Source organism: Centropristis striata, chromosome 20 (genome assembly GCF_030273125.1).
Source record: "Centropristis striata isolate RG_2023a ecotype Rhode Island chromosome 20, C.striata_1.0, whole genome shotgun sequence".
Lineage (NCBI taxonomy): Eukaryota > Metazoa > Chordata > Actinopteri > Perciformes > Serranidae > Centropristis > Centropristis striata.
Window position 1 is genome coordinate 17,444,705 of NC_081536.1, and position 21,749 is coordinate 17,466,453.

At 40.3% G+C, this 21,749-nt stretch overlaps 1 protein-coding gene across 1 annotated transcript; it reads right to left on the reverse strand.

Moving 5' to 3' along the window:
- Positions 1-14,425: 14,425 nt before the first annotated feature.
- On the reverse strand, positions 14,426-21,517 carry klf5a (Kruppel like factor 5a). Its single transcript, XM_059359626.1, has 4 exons — positions 21,191-21,517; positions 19,045-20,170; positions 17,564-17,623; positions 14,426-14,644 (listed from the first exon to the last, which is right to left on the reverse strand). Exons 1-4 carry the CDS (start codon positions 21,353-21,355, stop codon positions 14,466-14,468), a joined length of 1,530 nt encoding a protein of 509 aa, XP_059215609.1. The 5' UTR covers positions 21,356-21,517; the 3' UTR covers positions 14,426-14,465.
- Positions 21,518-21,749: the final 232 nt, after the last annotated feature.

The window sequence follows — 21,749 nt, forward strand, 5'->3', positions numbered from 1 at the left end:
AGGGAAAATATTATTTCTGCCTCTGACTGTGTGTGGTGGAGCAGCATATGTGTTTGAGTGAAAGAGAGAGAGAGAGCAAGTGATGGATAATCAAGCAGCTCTGTTCTCATCCATGCCTGAAGGTAAAACTTATAATGATTTGTGCAGAACAGAGAGACCTGTGGAGAAGTTACACAATAGCACACATCAGAAGGGACGAGCGCTGAGCTGCAGCTTGTTTTCAGAGCTCAGACAACCACCGGCAGCTCCCAGGGGTGCACACACACAGGAGAGGCTGGAGCAGTGCAGAGACAGACAGACAGACATACAGACAGACAGATTGAGTGTCAGACATGAGGGAAAATGGGCAGCAATATTGGCTAACATTGTAAATAGTTAATTAGTTCTCATTTGATTGTTATAGTCTTAGAGTGGGATTGATTTTGTCGCCTCCTGCCATTGCACTATGTGGGATTAGTGTGTCCTGCCAATAAAGAAGCTGCAGAACTCCACGGAGAGAGACAGAGAAAGACACAGATGGAGAGATGAACTTCAATAAATATATGCACTTCTTATTATACGATATACTAGACTTACAGGCGACGGGTGGCCCACTGACCATTATGTTTACAATCAAAATAAGTTGATTCACACTGGGGGGTTTTTTCTGTACTTAAAATGTAAATAAAGTGCCAACATGCATGGAAAGTATCAAATGAGTAAAGACAGCAAATGTCAAAATATAAAATAAATAAATAAATAAGCAATTCAATGAAAACGAACACAACAATTGGCCTTAGTTAATTAAAAAAACAGATCAGTTACAGGCCTTTCAATGTTTATTCATTTTATGTGATAGTTATAGGCTACTTAATGTTTGTTTTGTAGCTGGTTCCTGGCTTCCTGACCCTTTTTTTTGTTACTTTTAATGTTGTAGCTGGTAATGGTTGAATTACTTATAACTAACTATTTAAAATTCTGCTGAGGAGCTTTATTTATAATACTGTTTATTGGTTTATTATGTTTTGTATCATATTATTATTTTAAATCTGCAAAGTAACTAAAGCTGTCGAATAAATGCAGTTGGATTAAAAGTACAATATTTGCCTCCAAAATGTAACATAAGTAGAAATATAAAGTAGCATAAAATTATTTTATATATAGTATTTTATTATATGTTATTTGAGAACAAGTACACCTCAAAGTTGCACTCAAGTACAATGTATATCGCTGTACAGAATATTGACTGTTTTGTGAAGAGTACAATTTGAGATTTATAAAAACAAAAGATGCATTTCCTCATTAGAGCAAACACTTATTTGAGGGGAACTTATTTCGGTTTCATTATGTGATTTCAGTGTGATTTCTGGTAAAACTTCTCCTACACACAAGATTCCTTGGGAAGCTACAGACTCTAAACGGTCAAAACTCTGGTAACACAAGAACAATTTTACTGTATGGTGAGACCAACACTGTTCAGCTTGTAGTGGTGATATATCATCCCAAATGAAGACAGCAGAAAACTGTAATTGCTGAGACAGTAAGTGACAGTTTACTGTAAGACATCAGCTCCACAGCACTTGTAATGTAAATTATATAAATATATATGAGACATAAGGACACCACCTCTATGCAAACAGCACTCAGACGTATAGTTTTTTCAGAGCAATATTGTAAAACATTACTCATCTGAAATATACTGTTAAAGCGGACTAACAACAGTGTTCCTTGAGAAATCTTTCTCAAGTTTATAACCTCTGTCTCCACAATGTCTGGAGTCTCCACCCATCCTATGTGTGCAAGGTTATGACATTCTCAGCCCACACTCTTTCAATCAAGCTCTTAACCCTGCACACACACATACACACACACACACACACACACACCTCTACAGTATGTCATTATGTTGTAATCAGTGGTCTAAGCGACACCAGGGTAATGATTATATTTATGGTTTTCTTTTGATATCTTCAAAAGGTCAGTGTTGTGTCACGAGCCAACTGCGGGAAGATGCCCCATTGTACAAAATCATCCATTTTTCCAGTGAAATCGCATAAAAGCTTATCAATACGGCTTTTTTTGTTTTGTTTGGGTGGGTGGTTATGTATTTATTTGCCAAAGAAATTAGCTGATTCTAGATTATGTGCAATGATTAACCACAATCTGTACGTTTCTATTTACACTGTGGCTGCTGCCCTGTTGCAACACCGCTACACGTGCTTCGAGAAGTATTGTTTGTGAAAATGACAGCCACTCATTTTGACATGAAATATGGTTTAACCAACACAGCTCTTAAGAAACCTGTCTAGATAAGGCTCTGCCTGGACTTTTGACACAGGCAGGGGTAAAGCTAATTAGTTCTCTATAATAATGAGTTCTTCTTTACACAAAGGTGTCGAGAAACTCTGCACAAGTCTTTTTCCAGTCAGGTGGCGTGTGTGTGTGTGTGTGTGTGTGTGTGTGTGTGTGTGTGTGTGTGTGTGAGGGGATCTTACACTTACACGTCATGTTTCCTGGTGGTTGTTCACCCTTGACTCACCAGCATGGGATAGATAGATAGATAGATAGATAGATAGATAGATAGATAGATAGATAGATAGATAGATAGATAGATAGATAGATAGATAGATAGATAGATAGATAGATAGATAGATAGATAGATAGATAGATAGATAGATAGATAGATAGATAGATAGATAGATAGATAGTGTACAAGAAGTCAGGCTGACCATTCCTTTCTCATGGAGACAATGGCTCCCAGCTGTAGTGTGTGTGTACGTGTGTGTGTTTGTGTGTGTTGCGTGTGCTGAGGGAGCCTCTTGTCTCCCACTCAGGTCACATCTAAACAACAGGACAGGGTCAAGACCATACAGATTAAACTATTACCATTATGATGTTAGTAGGACTCGGGGGTGGAATCATGACCAGCAGTTATGAATACCAGGTTTCATAGAGAACAGTTAAAATGACACACAGCTGCCGAAGAAGAAAGGGGAGAGAAAGGGGAGGGGGGAGGGGGCCGAGAGGTAGGGGATGTGTGATTCTTAGCCTCCTTACATGAGTGTGTGTGTGCTTAAGCCATGTGTTCAGTGACTGTGTGTAGGTGTTAGGGGATATTTTGGCTGCAGCAGGGGGATTCAGGCATGAGAGAGGCCTTCGTCATATAATAGGATAATGTTTTATCTCATCGGAAGAAAGGAGGAGGGAGGGGGCTGGTAATGAGAAGGGGAAGAGAGGGCTGATTATTTTCATGAAGCAGATCTGGCACGGTTGTCCACCCACAAAACTTTACAACCTGTTTGACATGTGTAGTATGCACGCACACATTAATAATGTGCATAAAGGGTAGTATGTGGTCAGGCAGGATAGGACAAGCAATAGGAACTTCTTTTCATTATATAACCTCCATTGACATAGAGAATTATGCGCTTATCCTTTGGCTACAAGAGACTGCATGTCTGTCAGTTTGTGTGTGAAAGTATGTATGTATGTGTGTGCATGCTGCCAGTTAGTTTTTTTTTTTATGTAAGTCTGTATAGTTGTAGACTGTTTGCATGAAACTATTTGAATGGATCCATTTCCTGGACAAAGTGGCATATCTGTGTTAATATAACATGCTGGACAGTATGTAAATGTGTGCATCTCCCAGGCCAGAGCTGAATAAAAGTGTTTTCAGTCAACTGTGTGGGTTAAGTAAGGATTTTCACAGAAATTAGTTTTATGTAATGGAATATTAATAATTTAAATCCTACTTTTTCCTTACTTTGATCACTCGAGAAACTTTTCCCCAACTTTTGGTTGGCTACATGCTCCAAACTAATGGGGGATGGCATTTGACCTACTTCTCCCCAGACTGTGTATGCTTACATGCATAATGTATAGCAAACTTTCCAAACTTCCAAAAAATGCAATGCCAAGTTGTTTCAATATGGTAAACCTATCAATGTTTTTTCAGTCTGTGTCCTACTGGTCCATACAATCAGTAATTTAAAAAAAAGTTAAACAAGCAGCTGAGTAAAAATACACAGAATTCAACCAAACTGCTGAAACTCTAAGAGCTGATCATAAAAGGTCTGCTATATTAGTGAGTGTCAGGTATAAGACCATCATCAATACAATCTTGACTGAAACATTTATCACTCTTTTACTTTTCTGGGCGTTTTGTTCTATGTTATATGATTGTGTACCTTGGCTACATTCGCCTGATATTTGATAAGAAGCCTGGATTCAATAGCACAAACCCTTTCACATCGCTTATCATGGGGATAACACACGCATACACACATTAACTTCTACAGGAAGTAAAGGAGTTACGTAAGTTAGTTTTGTTATTTATATAGCCACGTATCACAACTTTGCCTCAAACTGGGCTCTAGAGCTTGGATGGGATGTTTCTTTTTGGTGTCAATGGGCAAAAAAACCTATATTAACCTTTTCAAATATTGTAATTCAAGTGGTCTAAGAGGAAGACTTACGCAAAACAAGGAAGACAGACTTATCAAAGAGAGTCAAATAAAGAGCCTGACACTAAATGCAAAAAATGTGTCAATATTGGCAAAGTTTTTCAAAAATGAAGAGAAAATATTGGCAATAGTTTAGCCTTCTGCTAACTGTAGCGAAAGGCTCTCAGCTTTGGCTAATTCCTGTTCATGTTTATGTAGCTAGAGCCTCAAAGCACAGTCTGTCATCTCATATGGCTCTACAGGCGGTAATTCTCATAGATTTTATAATCCATGCAACCTGCATGTGTTTGAACTGTGAGGTGAAACTGTAGGAAACCCTCACAGAAACTGGGGGAACATGCTGGTACCTGAACTCAGGCTTCCTGAATTGATGTCGGATTGTCGTGTGTGCTTTTCTAAATGTTAAATCCCTGGCTGCAAACCAAATTTCCTTCAGGGTGGTAAGAAAATTTAAAAATGATTCATGTCCCAGTAATTTTAGTGTTAAAATCACAACACAAACCCGAGTGGCCAGTTTGAGTTAGTAATGACTGCTGCAAACACATGTAAAAAACACCTAATGAATGTAAATTTCACATTAAAAGCAGTTAAATGGTGACTTTAAAACTTACATTTTTAGGTTTTTCAATGTCCTTTATATCCTTGTATTTTTTTGTATATCTTAATGTCAATACTTTCTACTTCTAGGAAAACAATAGATCATTTCTGGTGAGATTTAAAAAAAAAACAAGCAATAAAACATCAAGTTGTTTTTTTTGTCCTGACCCCCAACCTCTTCTCTAACATAACTACCTCTGTTTTCCACTGGTGCATAATTGTGAATACTGTCTGATTTATGTCCTGCCTGAGTATAATGTTCAATAGAAATGCATCAAATAATGAATGTCAGATAGTCCCAGCAGTCCTGTCTCAGTGGGACTTTAAATTTAGGATTTTGTCTTCCAAAGAATGAGCAATCAGTATTTGAAAAAAAACTAACAATGCTACTATTGTATTTTCTTTGCTGTGGGTTTTTCTTATGACAAAAACTACAAGTTTTCCCATGAATATTTACATTGAAACAGAACAAATTGATTGCTAGAATAACACAAAACAGCATAATCAGGTGGTCAAGCCCAGGTTTAAGTCATCATAATGACAAGTCATTAACCCTACTGCGTATAGTTTCCCTCAGTCAACAGAAAGACTTTCTGACAGTCACACTTTCCCATTTATAAATAGCTGATGTTTTACAGTCTGATTACATAATTCTGGTAAATTAAATGAGGAGCTGAAGTGGGTGTAATGTGACATTTTGTGGTGGGAAACTTTCAGCAGAGCCACATGTGGTCCTGTGCCTGAAAAGGTTGAAATCAATTAGACTGTTTAACATTTTGAAATCAAGACAAGCAGGTGCATGCATCTCCAAGAAGGCATAATTGATGGTTTTAGGGCAAATCTGATCCTTTATATTCTTAGACTGCAATTTTCTGTCAACTGTCAAAGTTGACAGTTGACTAAAACGAACTGTGTTGAGGATCAACATGGAATAGATTAGATAAGAAACCAGAAAGTGAAGACTGTGTTTTTACATAACTTTTTCAAAGCCAGTTGCTTGTTTTCATTATCCGAAAATCTGCCTAAAAACAGGATGATATATGTCCTCAAAAACAGAATTATGGCGAAACACTACAGCCACAGCATGATTTTTCATATATAGTTACATTTTGAGATTCCAGGCTTCGCCACTGCTAATGCTAACACTAGTACACTCAAGTAGTGGACAGAAACATCCAAAATACACACTTTATTATGATATTTATTGGACTACATTTTGTCTCCTTGCATCTGTAGATTTGGAAAAGAAAACAAAATTTAGCATTAAATTTCGAATACAAAAAAATCGCAAAATAATTGGAATTTTACAATACATAAAGGCTGTTTTCTCAAAATATAATTTTTTCTCATATTCTAAGCAAGAAATCTCCACTTCGGTAGCACTTACATACACCACTTTCCAGTTTCATTCATTTTCTGGAGGTTTTTACAGAGGATTTGTTCATTCAGTCTATTATATTGCTAAAAACATGGCAAAATGTGTGTCTGATGACAGTATTCTCTGATTCAAGGTGCAATAGAAATGTGATATTAAAAAGATTCTTACTCTTATATGTGAACAAAATAAAACAAGAACTGTGATCCTTCCTTTACCCAATGTTTAAGAGACATTTTAGTAACTGTTGATTTGAGTGACTGAGTCTCACATATTGTCATGTTGAAATGAACCTGCGTGCTTCCAGTTAGACGGTATGACTAACCGAACAGCGACCACATGTGCTTCACCTCTAATCTGTGAAACCATAAAACATGTGAGAAGACAAGAGGAAACTATCAGCTGTTTGGTCAGGGAGGCATTCAGTACAGTTCTGACACTCTGGGAGTTAACGGTGAGCAAACAGCTTTGATTAAGTGTATATACATATGGACAATATATAGCCCGCAGACCCTTTTCTCTTTTCACAAATCACGATAAGAACTCACAAAAAGACCTCCACTTCCACACTTCAAGTGCGAAAGCAAAAAGTTTTTTGTTGTATCCTCTGAAGGCCCACGCAGGCTGTCACTCTGAGTGTTTAACAGGTGCAGAGATATTTGCCTGATATGGAGGGAAGCCTAATGGGTTTGTCCTTTGAACTCATTTTTATATATAGAGGAACCTGCAGCTTTGGGTGGCTCAAGGCTATCATCATAGATTTCCGCAAGAGTGGGACTGAACATTTCAATTATTACCAGAATGGTTGCTTTATCAGGGACTGTGACTATTATGTTGGTTTGTGGTTTGTAGGATTCGTCATCTTTTTCTTATTAGTCACTGCAGGGTGATGTTAAAACTCCTTGACAACTGATACACTGTTATGGCAGTGACAAAGAATTTGAATTTGAAAAAGTACAAATAATAACGCAACTTGTGATTGTGAGTAAAACAGGACGTCGCCCTTTAGAGCAGCAGCTGAAACTATTTAGGAATATTTTTTTCTCTTGGTTATTATGTCAAGTATTTCATTTCAAATGAGAGATGATGAAATCACTATTTTGTTTAGAGTGTATTCGAGCTGAGGTTCTGCCTGATGGCCCCTTTTGGTGTGCTGTATATGTTCAGTGAAGCACTTCTGATTCTGCGTTGATTATTAGGCGTCAGCTCCACATAATGATGTTGATATCAGGCAGGGATCAGCTGAACTATAGTCCCTCTCATAATCCATCCATGACAGGACAAAAAAATCCTGAAAAAAGTCAGAAATGTGGCAAAATGAAGGTCTAGCACTAAATTTCCTTTTCCCACTATCTGTGCATTGTGTACATTTGTATCCTGTTGCTTCTAAGTGCTCATCAGGTACAGAGCACATGCCAGACTACACAATCCAGCTTCATTTCAGATCGCCTTGGGCCCAACAAACTAAGCAGTTCTCCTGGAATACAACCTGACCCAATGCTGTGTGCCAGTTAGTTTGTGGTTATTTCAACATAAATACAGGAAGGTAATATGAGCCACTTATAATAATATCAACTGAAATAATAAAGGTACTCAACAATATACAGTACTACTTTTGTTTCCAATCACTGTACGTAGATTAAATATAGAAAAAAAATACCAATACTCCACCCTGTATAACTATATCATACACAATATGATGTTTACATTGAAAACTATTGATGCCCGAAACTTAAAATTCATCCCAACATATTAGGTATCTATGGAGACTTTGGGGTCTCCACTACAATTTAAAATAAACTGTTGTGGGTTCAAACAGTCATGAAGATCAAGGTTGTTTTTATTGTCTACCAAAATATTAATTGTCTTGTATTTAAGATATCACATGCAGCATCAGTTTGTAATGACAGGTCCAACATCAGGTCGCAACTTACAGACAGCCGGCTCTAACAAAAAGGAATATGATTAGGTAAAATTCTTAAAAACTTAAGGCTTGTATCATGTTACTATATATTTGGTTTAATGGCGCATTATGTCAAACTTTTTTTTTCATTAATCAAATCACAATCAATGATCCCGGGACCTATGGGGTCCCTGGTTCCTGATGCCCAACTTGTAGAGTTAATAATTCATCTTTGGTTGAGGCTTTTGTTGAGCTGAGTGAAATGTTGCATTAATCCAAAGTGCTTTACCACTTGCCGCTAATTCACCCATTTACACACACACACACACACACACACACAGATGGTAGCAAGCCGCTGTGCCCTTACCATTAAGTACACCTCAACATGTGATCAGGAGGGGTCAGAGATCAAATTGCCAACCAGGGTTATTATCAAGTAAAAATTAAACGAAAAAGAGAACAAGAAGTGGAAAATACTGTCTAGATTGTTTTGGTGTGAGTTGTCAGGTGTTAGAGATACTGACTGTAGAGATGTCTGCCTTCTCTTGAATATAATAGAACTAGATGGTACCCAGCTTGTGGTGCTTAAAGTGTCAAAAGACACATTTGAAAAACTCAACAGGAATGTCTGGTTCAAGAAATCATGACCCAGTTGCTCATTATAATCCACAGACCTTATTGTGAGCAGTTTTTTAATCAGGAAATACTTTACTTTTTTCATTAATATATAATTTCTACCTGAAACTGCTCACAACAAGGACCATAGATTATCTTGAGCATCCTATGATGGTTTCTGAAAAGAGAGATTACTCAGACTCATAACATGTGTCTGTATTTTGAGCTGCTGTGACAACTAAATTTCCCCACTGAGGGAAAAATAAAGCCATATCTTTTTTTTATCTTATCTTACTGTTGAGTTTTTTTAAAACGTCTTTTTTTAACGCTTTGAGCACCACAAGTTCAGTGCACTATAGTTGCCTTATATTCGAGCAAAGGCAGAAATCTCCAGCACGCTACAACTCACACCAAAACAATATAGGCTACAGCACTACAGGTAAGAGGAAAAATATGTAATTTTGATTTTGAGGTTAACTGTCCCTTTAAGCAAGCTATCCAGCCCAGATCTAATAAAAAAAACCTGGGATGGGTGGAAATTTTAGATTTCTCCGTGTGGTATAAAAAGAGTACTCAAGTTGATTCCCACAACAAAATATCTAAACATTATGGCCTTTTCCACACAGTTCTTAGTTACATACTTCTTGAACTTTATACCCGACCCTGACAAAAACAAACTACTGTTAACATATTTTAAAGAAATTAACTTTTATAACCTTGCTGTCAGCCCTGTGAGTACTGGACAAGCTTGTTGAGCCACAGGCGCCCAAAATGTCACAGGTTCAGATGTTGCTCAGGGTGAACCTCTAGTGTTTGTCCTCACAGCAGTTCCCCTATAGCGGCTCTCTATGGAGGACTTAAAGGCACAGTCCCCCTATAGGGAACTGCTGTCAGCAGCCAACTATAATATTTCACATCAAACATTTTTTAACTACTGAGTTCACCTGAGGCTACATTTTTGAAAATGAACAAATCGTCTTGGAATGAAACCCTCCTCGATTTCTGATATTATCTTTTTAACTTCATGATAGCATGTCAGCTGTTCTGGTATCTCTTCAATCTCTGATAACAACATGTTCTATTCTGAGAATATTGGGAATAGTTGACTTTGGAGGGAGTTGCATATGTGTGTGTGTCTGCGTCTATCCGGGCTCCCCGTAGTCTTTCTATTGGTCTTCTGAGTGGGTGGTCTGTTCCAAGAGACGAGCACTGGAAACATTATACCTACATACACACACACACACACAAACACACACACACACACACACACACACACACACAAAGTGAAACTGGGAATCACACCAACGCAGCACAGCAGAGGGTGGAGCAGGCAGGAGCCTTCTTCCAGATGTGTGACATTAATTTAGTTGATCCAAAACATGAACCGGTAGCTCCCACTCACTCATCACCACTGTGTGTGTGTGTGTGTGTGTGTGTGTGTGTAACATTCATCTTAACTTTTTAATAGTCTCACACTCAGATATACACCTGCAACATTTTATTATTCTGTATAATTTGAAAGAGTTTGGCGAGAGAGGAAATCAAGATAAGAAAAGAGAGAATAAAATTCCCCCTCTTGAGTTTTAGGTGGAGGGAAAGATGGAACAGGGAGGACAAAAGGGAGACGAGGTGTGTGATTAAAAAAAGGGGAAAAGATGAGGAGCGGAGCAGGTTATGAGAACAGTCTCCACTCTGACCCATGGAGCTGCGCCCCTGGACTTTCATACAATACTTTTCCACCGGGGAGGAGAGGGGGATATGGTGCATGGAAAGACAAAGAGAGAGAGGGAGAGAAAATGAAATTAAATAAGAAGAGCGGAGGAGGAGAGCAAGAGGAGATGTAGGAGGACGGAAGTGGTTGATTGGGTCCCCCCAGAGATTCTTTTGTTTAGATTGTTCTGCATTTCACTTCTTTCACTCTCTCCCCTCCACCTCCCTTTTCTCTGACATCTGAGGTAGATTACAACAGAGACCCTGGGTCACATTTATGACTTAAATCAAGAACATATGGTGTGTGTGTGTGTGTGTGCGTGTGTGTGCGTGCTTGTTTGCCCGTCCATTTCAATGCAGTGGGATTCCCCTCTGGTCCCGGAGTGGTGGTCAAATTTATTTTCTTGTCCATTGTCTCTTGCTGGGACATCAAAGGACTATTGTTTGTTGATCAGCGAGGGTGCTGCAGGTTACTTGCAGGTCCCGGGACGAGAACGCTTCACCTCTCCTCCACATCTTACCTCCTTTTGCTGAAACTAAACTTTGAAGCATGTTCACAGAAAAGTCCCAGACACAGGATCAGCACTTCCAAGAAACAATGTTTAGATTTGAAGAAATTAAAGTGTGGTCATGTCTCATTTGTTTCATTTAGGCCTTGACGAAGCTTGTTTTAATGGCCCACAGTCACAACTTTTTATTAGCGTGGCTTGCTATTGAAATAAAAATGCTTTAATAAAAACCTCAAAACTAAATGTACCACATATTTGATCGCTGCCACACCTTAAATCTAAAAGTCAGCCATTGTTAGCAGGTAGAAGAGGAATTCTCCCCATTAACTTCAGCACAAGAGCACATCTGTAAAAGTGTCAGTTGACTTTATTAGGATCGGTTTCACTCAGTTGAAGAAAAAACAACTTTTGTCTTTGGAACGTTTACCTAGGAAGAAAACAAATCTACAAAAGAAATTGTTGGAAGGACAATATATAAAACAATGGCATCAAAATATCTTTGACAAGAAAACAAAACCAAAGGAAAACAAAAAGGCTCAAATATTTTTGGATGCAGGGCATTTTCCTCTTTTTGCCCCTTTGTTTACAAAATAATAACAAAAGAGGAAAAAAAACAACAAAATCAAGTTATTTACAGTGCATATATTTACATTAAGGCATTTTGCTGGGGAGAAAGACGGTTGATCTGATACAACCCCCACTTCTACACAATCAAATAAATAGTCAGATTTACCATGATACATTACAGTGCTATATTATCTTTATGCTACCTGCAGTGAATGAACAAATACAGTTATAAACGCAGGCTGAATCACACCATCAATATGGACATTCAAGTGTATATTAAAGGACAATGTTCACATTTTTTCAAGTCTGTCTTAAAACTTTACTCTTGTGTCCATTTGTGCATTAAAAGAGCTTTTGATTGATGCAACTGTTCCTCTTGTCTAAACTGACTGAGACCAGATTTGTTCCTAGAGCAACTTCAGTGAAAGCAACGGGGGACAAAATCCTTATACTGTGGAGAAATATAACTTCTAAAGTTCAACAAGGTTCCCTAAAAGCTAAGGTTGGGTGATGATTTCTATTTTTTACTGTCCAATTGTGGAATGCTGTTAGGCGATCTTATAGCCAGGGGGCAGCAGGAGGAGGTGTGGGGGAGGAGTTACGTCACAGCACACCAGTGAAATGGCAGCATGGACAACTTTGTCTAAGTGTCTGTAAAAATGCAACATCTGGTATTAACAGTTAAAGTATTTTGATTATTTTGATAATAACATTCTTAGGAGCAGTAGCCGTAGTAGTTAATGAATCGTTTTTATTAAATAATTAATTCGTTAAGCATTAGTTGAGCATCCAAATTTAATTTGGATTAAAGATTTTAATAATCTGACAGACCTTTGAAGTAATCAAACCTTTAGGCTTTCTGCAGGCAATAACATTAAAGTTACTGGAATTTAAATAGAGTGCGAACATTTTATTTAAAATATATATTTTTTTAAATCTATCCTAACCCTAATAGCGATGTCTACTCAATTCAAATAACGTCTCCCTTTTGAAAGTCTGTTCTTCCAAAGTCACTGTCTCTTTAGTATTTTTTCATTTTGCACTGATACTTTTTTTTAAAGATGAAGCCTCACAATATGTTCAGCTGAACTTTTTACACAGGCACAAGGCTTTGTTTTTATCTCTGATCCCTGTTTAAAGCAGAGATCTCCTGAGGAACACTTGCAGCCACCAATAACATTTGCAATGCACATGTTGTTTTAAGAAAAACCTCAAACTTTACATAAACTTTCCCTTTAACAAAACATATGTCCATGTTCGATTGACTGATCGAGCCGAATTGCAAGTTAGTTGTGTACAGAGTCAGAGAGTGAAAACCCTCAGAGAGGACTGACTGTCAGTTTAATAGAAAAAATTCCACATGATGTCAGGATGGCCTGAGCCGAGCTGTTAAATCACAATGAATGATGGGTAAACCTTGTAATTTAAAACGAAATTCATTTTTTCCTAGAGATTTAAATAGATTAAGAAATAAAAACAGCACCATGTGAGTTTAAAAGGAGTGCCTACGTTGATCACAGCTCTGCTACCACTGAACATTAACACATAAATCAGAGGAGGCACTTAATAAGGTGTTGGTGATGGAGATGATACTTTGGTTAAAACATTTTTAAGAAGTAATAAAGGCTGGATGAGATGAGATGTACAGTAATTGTATTTTGAAGATGCTTAATTCAAGCTTGTGCATCAAATAAAGTCAATTCTGTTTTAACAGAATGAATTCTAGCGTGTGTCTACGGGTCCTGCTTACATTTCTCTGGTTGGAAATCCATTGTAAGACAACATGAATAATTAATCACCTAATTGCTGCTCTTTAGCAACCATCCACCTTCCTCTGTTTCTCAGTCGTCCTCACATCTCTCTCTAAAAACAAAAATCTTTCTATCGCTTCATCTCCACCCCTCCCTCGTATTTTCCTGCACTATCTTCCCTCTCTCCAGAGTATAAATGCCTTCAATTTTTAATATCTGAATAGCAATGATTTGTGTGGCGTTCACAGAGATTCAGTCCAGTAGTGATAATGATCGTTCCAGTGGTGAATGAGATGCATGGGCCAAAAAGGCTCGGACTTAGATTAGCATTTCTAGTGCAAACCAAAGGATTTGATTTAAAAAATAATAAAAAATAACCTGGATTTTCCAGTTATATGAACAAACCAAGAAGTAAACAAAGATTTGGCTTGACTAGTTCTGCAAACAAAAGCTTCTCCTTTATATATATATAAAAAAAAAAAGATGAAGCCAGTTCTATGTTAGGACAGAGACAAAAGATGTACACGTTTTGAGTGGTAAGTGCTTTCATTCCAGTCACACAAAAGAGTCCAAATGGACTGGAGACACATTTTGGAGCTACCATTTTTCTTTTTGTAATTATTTTTCTTCTTTGTTGTCCAAAGAAGTTTATACCAAGGAGGTTAAAGGGACCAGAAGCTTCTTCTGGTCATTATCTTTCTACTTTACAACCTCCGAGTTGTCCCACTCTGGGTTAAGAGCATCATGTTTAAGCTATCGTACCATTTCAGCACATGATAGCAGCACCAGGAGCAGCTGTGGTGTCATCAGGCAGCTTGTTACGTTCTTGTTGTTTACGGGACATGGATTGAGTACTTAATGCATGTCAAGATAGTGCTTGTGTGTTTGTGACGTGTGTGTGTGTGTGTGTGTGTGTGTGTGTGTGTGTGTGTGTGTGTGTGTGTGTGTGTGTGTGTGTGTGTGAGTGAGTGAGTGAGTGAGTGAGTGCAAACGCTGCTAGTTCTGGTGTCTCTTCATGTGCAGGGCGAGGTGGTCGGATCGGGAAAAGGACCGCGAGCAGACGGCGCACTGGAAGGGTTTGGCGCCCGTGTGCTTCCGGAAATGACGAGTCAGCTCGTCAGAACGAGCGAAGCGCCAGTCGCAGCTGTCCCATGTGCACCTGTACGGCTTTTCACCTGCAGGAGGATGGAGAGAAAAGAGAGTCCGAATGAGTTGAATGTCTTGTCTAATCATGTGATGTGGCATGTGTGATTATAAGAAGTGATGACTGATTATTATTAGAGCAGACTCTAATTCTCTGAGTTATATGATTCATACAGTTGGGTGTATGAACTAGGAAAACAGGCTTTACTGAAAAGTCCACTTGTCTAACAGCATGTACAGTCATAATGCTGTCAAAGGCACTCATCAAGCACCAACGCTGCACAAGTTTCCCACGGCCGAATCGTCTGTATTATCTGCCTTTGGCTCTGTGCATTTCTGTTTGACGGATGTCGTCTGTCTCTCTGTCACTCTGTCATTCCAATAATGTTCAGCTGAATCCACAGAGACTTTGTGAGAACGAGTGTGACTTGTCTACTTCACTCGCAGCTACCACCCTGTGAAGCACAGCCCAGAGGTGGGTTTAAAGGATTTGTTCAGTGGCATCTACTCATGCAGATAATTTAGATTTTATTGGTCCAGGATTTCTCACACCACCCAAATACAACAGAGGTGGATGGAATTTTATTTGTGAGATTAAAAGAATATAACAAGGAAACACAATTATGTATCTTGTGCATATTGGCATTTATGGCAGCTCTATGTATTTAGCTCTGTCTGGCAATAATGGATGCTCAAAAGGAAAGTTTTATATTTTTTATTATTGTGTGATTTTGGTGTTTCAAAGGCTTAGTTCAGGTTGACCAAAGTCACACAATAACACAAGCACACAAGTCTGGTGGCTATGAAAGCACAGATAACGGTTGTAGTTTTTAGGTGCATTGCTTAGGTTCCATGCTGGTACTCCTGCGTGCTTCAACTGGGGGCTGACATCTACTGCAGGTAATACACTGACTACAGACAAGTAACTCATACAACCCCAACTTAATAAATCTGAACTATCCCTGTTCTTTAGCTCTTCTTCTTCTTTCTTCAGTTTGTTTCCCTTTTTTTGGTCCCCTTTATTTGCTCGATAAAAAGGTTACGTTAGATAACCTATTCAAGTTAGCAAGTGTGTTTGCTTCTCCATGTAATTGATTAAACAGAGCCTTAAAAGTGAGCCACAGTGATATAAGATGAAATTACTTTATAATGGAATCAAATCTATTCAAAAACAGGCAGAGCAATGTGTAGACTGTTTGTATTTCTCCTGCAAATTAATAAATAATAATTCATCAATAGTGTGTCCTCCCAGAAACAATGTCCCCATAACTCTGGATAGTTAATAAGACATCAGTTCTCAATTTAAGAAAAAAGCAAAAAAAAGGGACAAATGTATTTTTTAAACCTGTATACACCTTTCATCAAATTGAGATAGATGCAGAAATCTAAGAATTATAGATGTCAAACCTGGACAAATAAAAATCTGCATGCTGGATACCAATACAGGGAAGAAGAATAAATGCAGTGTTTTTGTTATTTGTGTGAATCAACCCTTTAAACAAGCACAGCGGGCTCTGCAGTGTCGCTAAAACAATCCTGTTACAAAATTAACCACATCGTCACCAAACTTAGAAACACGCACCTGAAACCAAACACAATGAGGAGAGATGATGAAAAGACAGACAAAAAAAAAGCGTGAATTGGGAGGAGCGTTCAGTTCTTGCAAACACATGTAGCCATGCACACACACACATACACACACACACACACGCAGACAGACACACAAACAATCAGGGTAATGGACGTTGATGGAGATTAGAGTGGGAACTCCCACGAGGACCCAAACGCATTAGGAATCATCTCATACAGATTACTGACAGGTGTGTGTTGACGTCTGTGTGTGTGTGTGTGTGTGTGTGTGTGTGTGTGTGTGTGGGAGTGAGTACGTGTGCATTCAGGCAGCTGAATAAGAGAAGTAGAATGAGTAACAGACAAAGATAGAAATAGGAAGGGGGGTGGCACAAAGCAGAGAAGAGGATGATTAGATGAGTGAAAGCAAAAGAGGAGAAAAAAAAGGGAGAAAATAACTCAGCAAGACTGACAAAAGCAGAGAGGATAAGGAAGTTGCTGCTACATCCCTCTTTACGTGTCGTGTCCTCATCTTGTGGTCTGTAATAACTGCAATAACCACGATCAGCCTGCAGCATGAATGACGCCAGATCTAATTGTCGTGTCATGTTCCTAAACTGAAATGTGAGGCACGCACACCCACAACGATGTTCTGAACAAGCAGTTCAGACTCTGGATCGGAAAATGGTAAGGGTGAGTATTTTTTGTGTGTGTGTGTGTGTGTGTATCCAGATGAGTGAGGAATGTGTAGATATCAACAGAAGCTTTGTTTTGTTAGCTGGAGTGAGGTGGGGCCCAACACCTAAGCGGTTGTTTGTTGCCTTTGCTCATCCAAAACTAATAGTTCAAATCTAAATGTGAAAGACGGGAGACAGATATAAAGAAAGATAAGAAGAAAGGGAAAGGGAAGAGAAAGGAAAAGGGACCCTGAAGTTCACATAGAGATGACTGAAGTAGAGATATTAGGCACAAGATGATCTAAGATATTTTTGTATCTGCACAGACCGATCTTGTATATATTTTTAGTGGCAAACAAGCCACATGAGCATATTAAGGCGTCCAAACGTCCATGTCTGAACAGGCAGCGTGAGCCTAAGAGAGATGGCACCATACGTCTAGCGCTGACCACATAGCCGGAGAGTCATCCCCTGGCAGAAGTGTGTCACTTCCACCTGTTTTGATGGAATAGTATATTGGGCAGAGGATGGGAATGGGGTAGGATACATTTACACACACATGCCAGGAACACAACACTCTGCCTAGCAACATGGTGCCAGCGCAGATACCGAAATACGAGTCGTGTGGGCAGCATCACATCTTTTTTTTTTTTTTTTGGCAAGTCCCCTTTTAAAAAAGCTGCATTAATTAGAGGAATGTCTTACCCGTGTGAGTCCTGAGGTGGGCTTTCAGATGGGACGACTTGGTGTAGACCTTCTTACAGCCTGACGACAAACAGGGAGATAAACACAAACAGACGGCTTAGTCCAAATAATTCATGTGTCAGATATGTATTCACCCAATAAACTGAGCTGCGGCATGCTAGAAATGTGGACTAATGAAGAACAGAAGCGGTTTGGAATGAGATATAGTAAATGTTTGTTTCTGTTATTCTGATTTTCAACAGAGAGGATTAAAAAGTTTTATTATCTGCCCATGAGGTTATGTGTTCGGTTTGTTTTTTTGTTGGTATGTTTGTCAACAGGATTATGGGAAAAGTACTGAGGAAGAATGGAGCAGCATGAGCCAAGGAAGAACCTAATAAATTCTGGAGCAGATCTGAATCATCTTGCAGACATAGAAATTCTTTTTCAGTTTTATTAACAATTAGAGATGGAGCTAGTTTTGTCTTAAAATGGTTCAAATTTGGCAAAATTGCACACAAAATTGCATTCCACTAATGGCACTAATAGCGCAGAATACTGCTTTGATGAAAACTGTTCACCGCACCTGTTAGTTTGACATCGAAGTCGAGATATTTTAGGTTCAGGATTACAACACATTTTTGCACATGGCTATACACATAATATCAATTACAATGTCAAAAGGTCATTAGGATTTTTAAATGATTAAGAAAGATATTCTTCTGATATTAAAGTAGAAGAAGAAATAATTAAATTTCATGTGTTGCAAAGATTAAACAGTGAGCAGCTGCAGCAGCAGTGTGACTAATATACACTTGGGTAAAATGTGAATGTGTCCCTGTGTGGATATGATGGATCTGGCTCATCTGACTTTAAAGAAGTTAGACGTGTGGCAACATGCTGCAGGAGGCTCTGCTTAAGCCTATTTTACACGCTGCCACAGGCGAGTTGACATTACATGTCCTACAAGTAGCTGCACATCGTACAACTGCAATCTGAGCCAAAATCTAAAGTGTGACTATATGCAAATTATGTGTTAGAAAACATCAAATGACTTAAGGAGAACATCTATCTAATTAACACCCACGCAGGTTCATTCCACATTCATGCCAGTGATGACTTTAAAGCCACAACAATGTCTGAGAGCTCACAGTTGAATGCCCAAGTCATTTGAGGTGAGATGATAAATGTTAATTGAAAGGTAGTGATAAGTGCTCTGCATTGCCAAAATATTTTAATTCTAGTAGAGCAGGAGTTGTGCTGTGGATGTAGTACACATTATGACTCTTAAGCCTGGGAAAGTCATTCTGCACACAACGTGTAATTTAAAAAAAAATGCATGGGTGACTTGAAATAAAACCGGTTTTCTTTTAAAGCAGACCTTTGTGAGCGACCAGATATTCAACTAGCCACAGCGCAGTGTAAAAATAAACACACACGCACACAACAGTGACAAGAATCTGCATGCATATACAGTGGTGGACCTGTGTTGTTGTTCTAACCTGGGTAATCACAGTGGTGGATCCGTCGTTTCTCCAAGTCTGGGTTGTTCCTCCGGTTGTAGCGGGCAGGCACGGTGGTCTGAGCTGCGGCTGGGGCTGGGGTTGGCGCAGGTGCTTGTGGAAGGCCTGTGGCTTGGCCTGGAACTGGTGTGGGACATGTATTGTGAGGCAAAGCTAAGCTGCCTGGTCCCGGGCCGGGTCCGAGTCCAGGGGTGCTACCTGCCAACTTGGAGGCGATGGTGGCTGCATATGAGGGAGGAGGGGACATGGTGTGGAGCAGCTCCTTCTGCCTGTCAGGGCTGCCGGGCTCCGAGCTCGGCGGAGAGGGCGGCAGGTAGGGCACCTGCTGCTGGAGGAAATGGGGGTGTGCCTGAGTGTGAGGATGTGTGTATGCCCCGCCACCCAGGCCGCAGTATGCAGGCTTTGCAGTCTGCTGTTGTTGAGATGCAGAAGAAGCAACCGGCAAATCATGGAAAGGCGTGTGGATTGTGGAAGTGGAAGTGTGCTGTATCTGCTGCTGATGATGATGCTGATGCTGAGCCTCCATACCATTGCCATGATGATGGTCCATGCCAGAGTTCAGTAGCTGAAAAAGCGAGCCGCTGTTGTCATTGGGGTGAAGGGCATGCTGCTCGAACTGCGATGACATTTCCTGCTTGATGAACACTTCTGGCACTGAATCGCCGCCGCTGCCTCCCGACTGGTTGAACACACTGGTGAAGTCCGGTAACCCTGTTAACGTCATGTTTATGGCTGAGTTTTCCATGGCAATACTGCCAGGGCCATGCCCAGATGTGCTGCAGCTACTAGTAGGCGTCGTGTTGGGGCAGTGTAGCTGTATGTTGGAGGAGAAACACGGGGAGGCAGATTCTGTTTTGATTTGGATGAGACCTGTGTGGTTCTGGTGCTGAGGGGGCCGCACCTGCTGACACAAGCCCATCCTCAGGTAGGCTGCATCAGGGAGGTAAAGATTCATGTTGAGGGTGTAGGGAGCCCCAGTGTGGTCGCCAGCGAAGAACTGATCCAGTGAGGATGCACTGTCTCTGTGTGGCTTCTGCTGGCTGTCTGCCTGAGGTGGAAGGGGAAGAGACTGAGGAGAGAGATACCTGTCCATCTCATACTTTGCCTGTGGATAAAAAGACAAACAGAAGGTCTGGTTTAGAAACGTCTCATTTTATAGTCTTAGAACAAACTTTAAAGCAAATATATCCAGCTTGAACTTGCTTCTTGTGAGCCACCACAAAACTATTCTGAGGTGCTATTTTGAGAAGACAAAGGTTTGATAGGCTAGTCACCGCTAAAACATTTATCAAGTAGTCATCAATAGGCAGTTGCCACATTCCCTCTCTGGCTGCAAGGCTGAACTCAAAAACCCACCAGCTGTGAGGCCAACAGTTGAGGATCAGGCCATAGAAATCAGATAGAATACCACCTTATATAAAACATTAGGTCATTTGCACATCTGCAGTTCTGATATCAGACTAAAGAAGCGGCCTGTGACTGATCCAACTGGCATAACAGGTTATGCCCCCCCAAAAAAGCCTTGTTCAGGCTCTGTGGTGTGATTCCTGTGAATCTGGAGGCAGGTATAAAAGTTAGAGAAGCCCTGCAGCAGAGGATGAAACAGCAACATGAAAGGGAATGGGGAAACACCCATGCCTCCCTGTCCGCTGCAGCAGCAGCAGCAGCAGTAGTCTGGGGATGGGCTGCTATTTCTAGGCTCCTGATCCTACCAGCTGTTATATCGCACTCGCTCCTCTGCTGCACAAGTTTCCTGCTAACTGGGGACAGAGTTGCCGGGAGCTTTCTGTCCGAAGCTGGAGTCAGTTGTTGTCAGCGTGGTATGATGGTGAGAGGGGGAGAGGAGACCAACAACTGGTGGCCAACTGGCTGACATAGAAAACATGCGGTGAATGCGTTTGCAGGCGGAGCAGCTCGGCTTCACGTCCAGCTGGTCGCAGCCTGCTCGCTTATTAATATCCCAAATAGTGCGAACCAAAGGGGTAATTAACATCACGCACATAGGCCGATTGAAATTTGGGGGCCAGCAAAATAAATTAAAAAAACAACCTGGATCTACAACCAATCTGCCACGCCCATTTAATGAAATACATCACTAATGTGCAAAGTCGGTTTGGTTTCTAACCTGTGTGTAGTCGTTTTGTCCAGGCTTGTCTGTTTCTGTGATCTTGCAGTCCAAGCCGAACAGCGCCGAGTCCTCCAGGGGGAATCCAGCGGACAGAGTCGCCTTCTGCAGCGGATAGAAGGGATCCTCCTGCCCGCCGCCGCTCATCGCGAGTGTCGCGGCCATGAAGCTCCGATGCAGCACCGCAAATGATCGCAAACGTCCTGTTATGCAAAAAGGAGGATGCTACGGAGAAGTGTGGTAAAAGGAGTGCAGCCGACGACGTGTAGTGCGTGTGGTGGAGTTATTAATGTGTGCCTGTCTGCTACATCTCCTTCCACTTGTTTCATCCCTCCACCGGCCCACAGTTTTCTGCTGTAGGGCGGAGCGGCCCAGTGTAAATACTGCACATGCACCGCCCACCAAAGGCTTTGATCATTCATTCACTGGCCACCGCCCTACGCTCCATCTAAATACATTGACAACAGTGTCGTAAAGTGTACACAGGATCAGCCAGACCGCATACACATGCATAAAGGAAGTGAAGGTTAAACCAACACATTTTTATGAGTCTTTTTTC

What these genes read in the sequence shown, in the direction of transcription:
- klf5a (XM_059359626.1), bottom strand. Translation starts at nt 21,355, where the DNA reads ATGGCCGCGACACTCGCGATGAGCGGCGGCGGGCAGGAGGATCCCTTC. An exon ending in GACAAAACGACTACACACAG is followed by an intron (nt 20,171 to 21,190) that starts GTTAGAAACCAA and finishes TTTTATCCACAG; the next exon opens with GCAAAGTATGAGATGGACAG. An exon ending in CCACCTCAGGACTCACACGG is followed by an intron (nt 14,645 to 17,563) that starts GTAAGACATTCC and finishes ATCCTCCTGCAG; the next exon opens with GTGAAAAGCCGTACAGGTGC.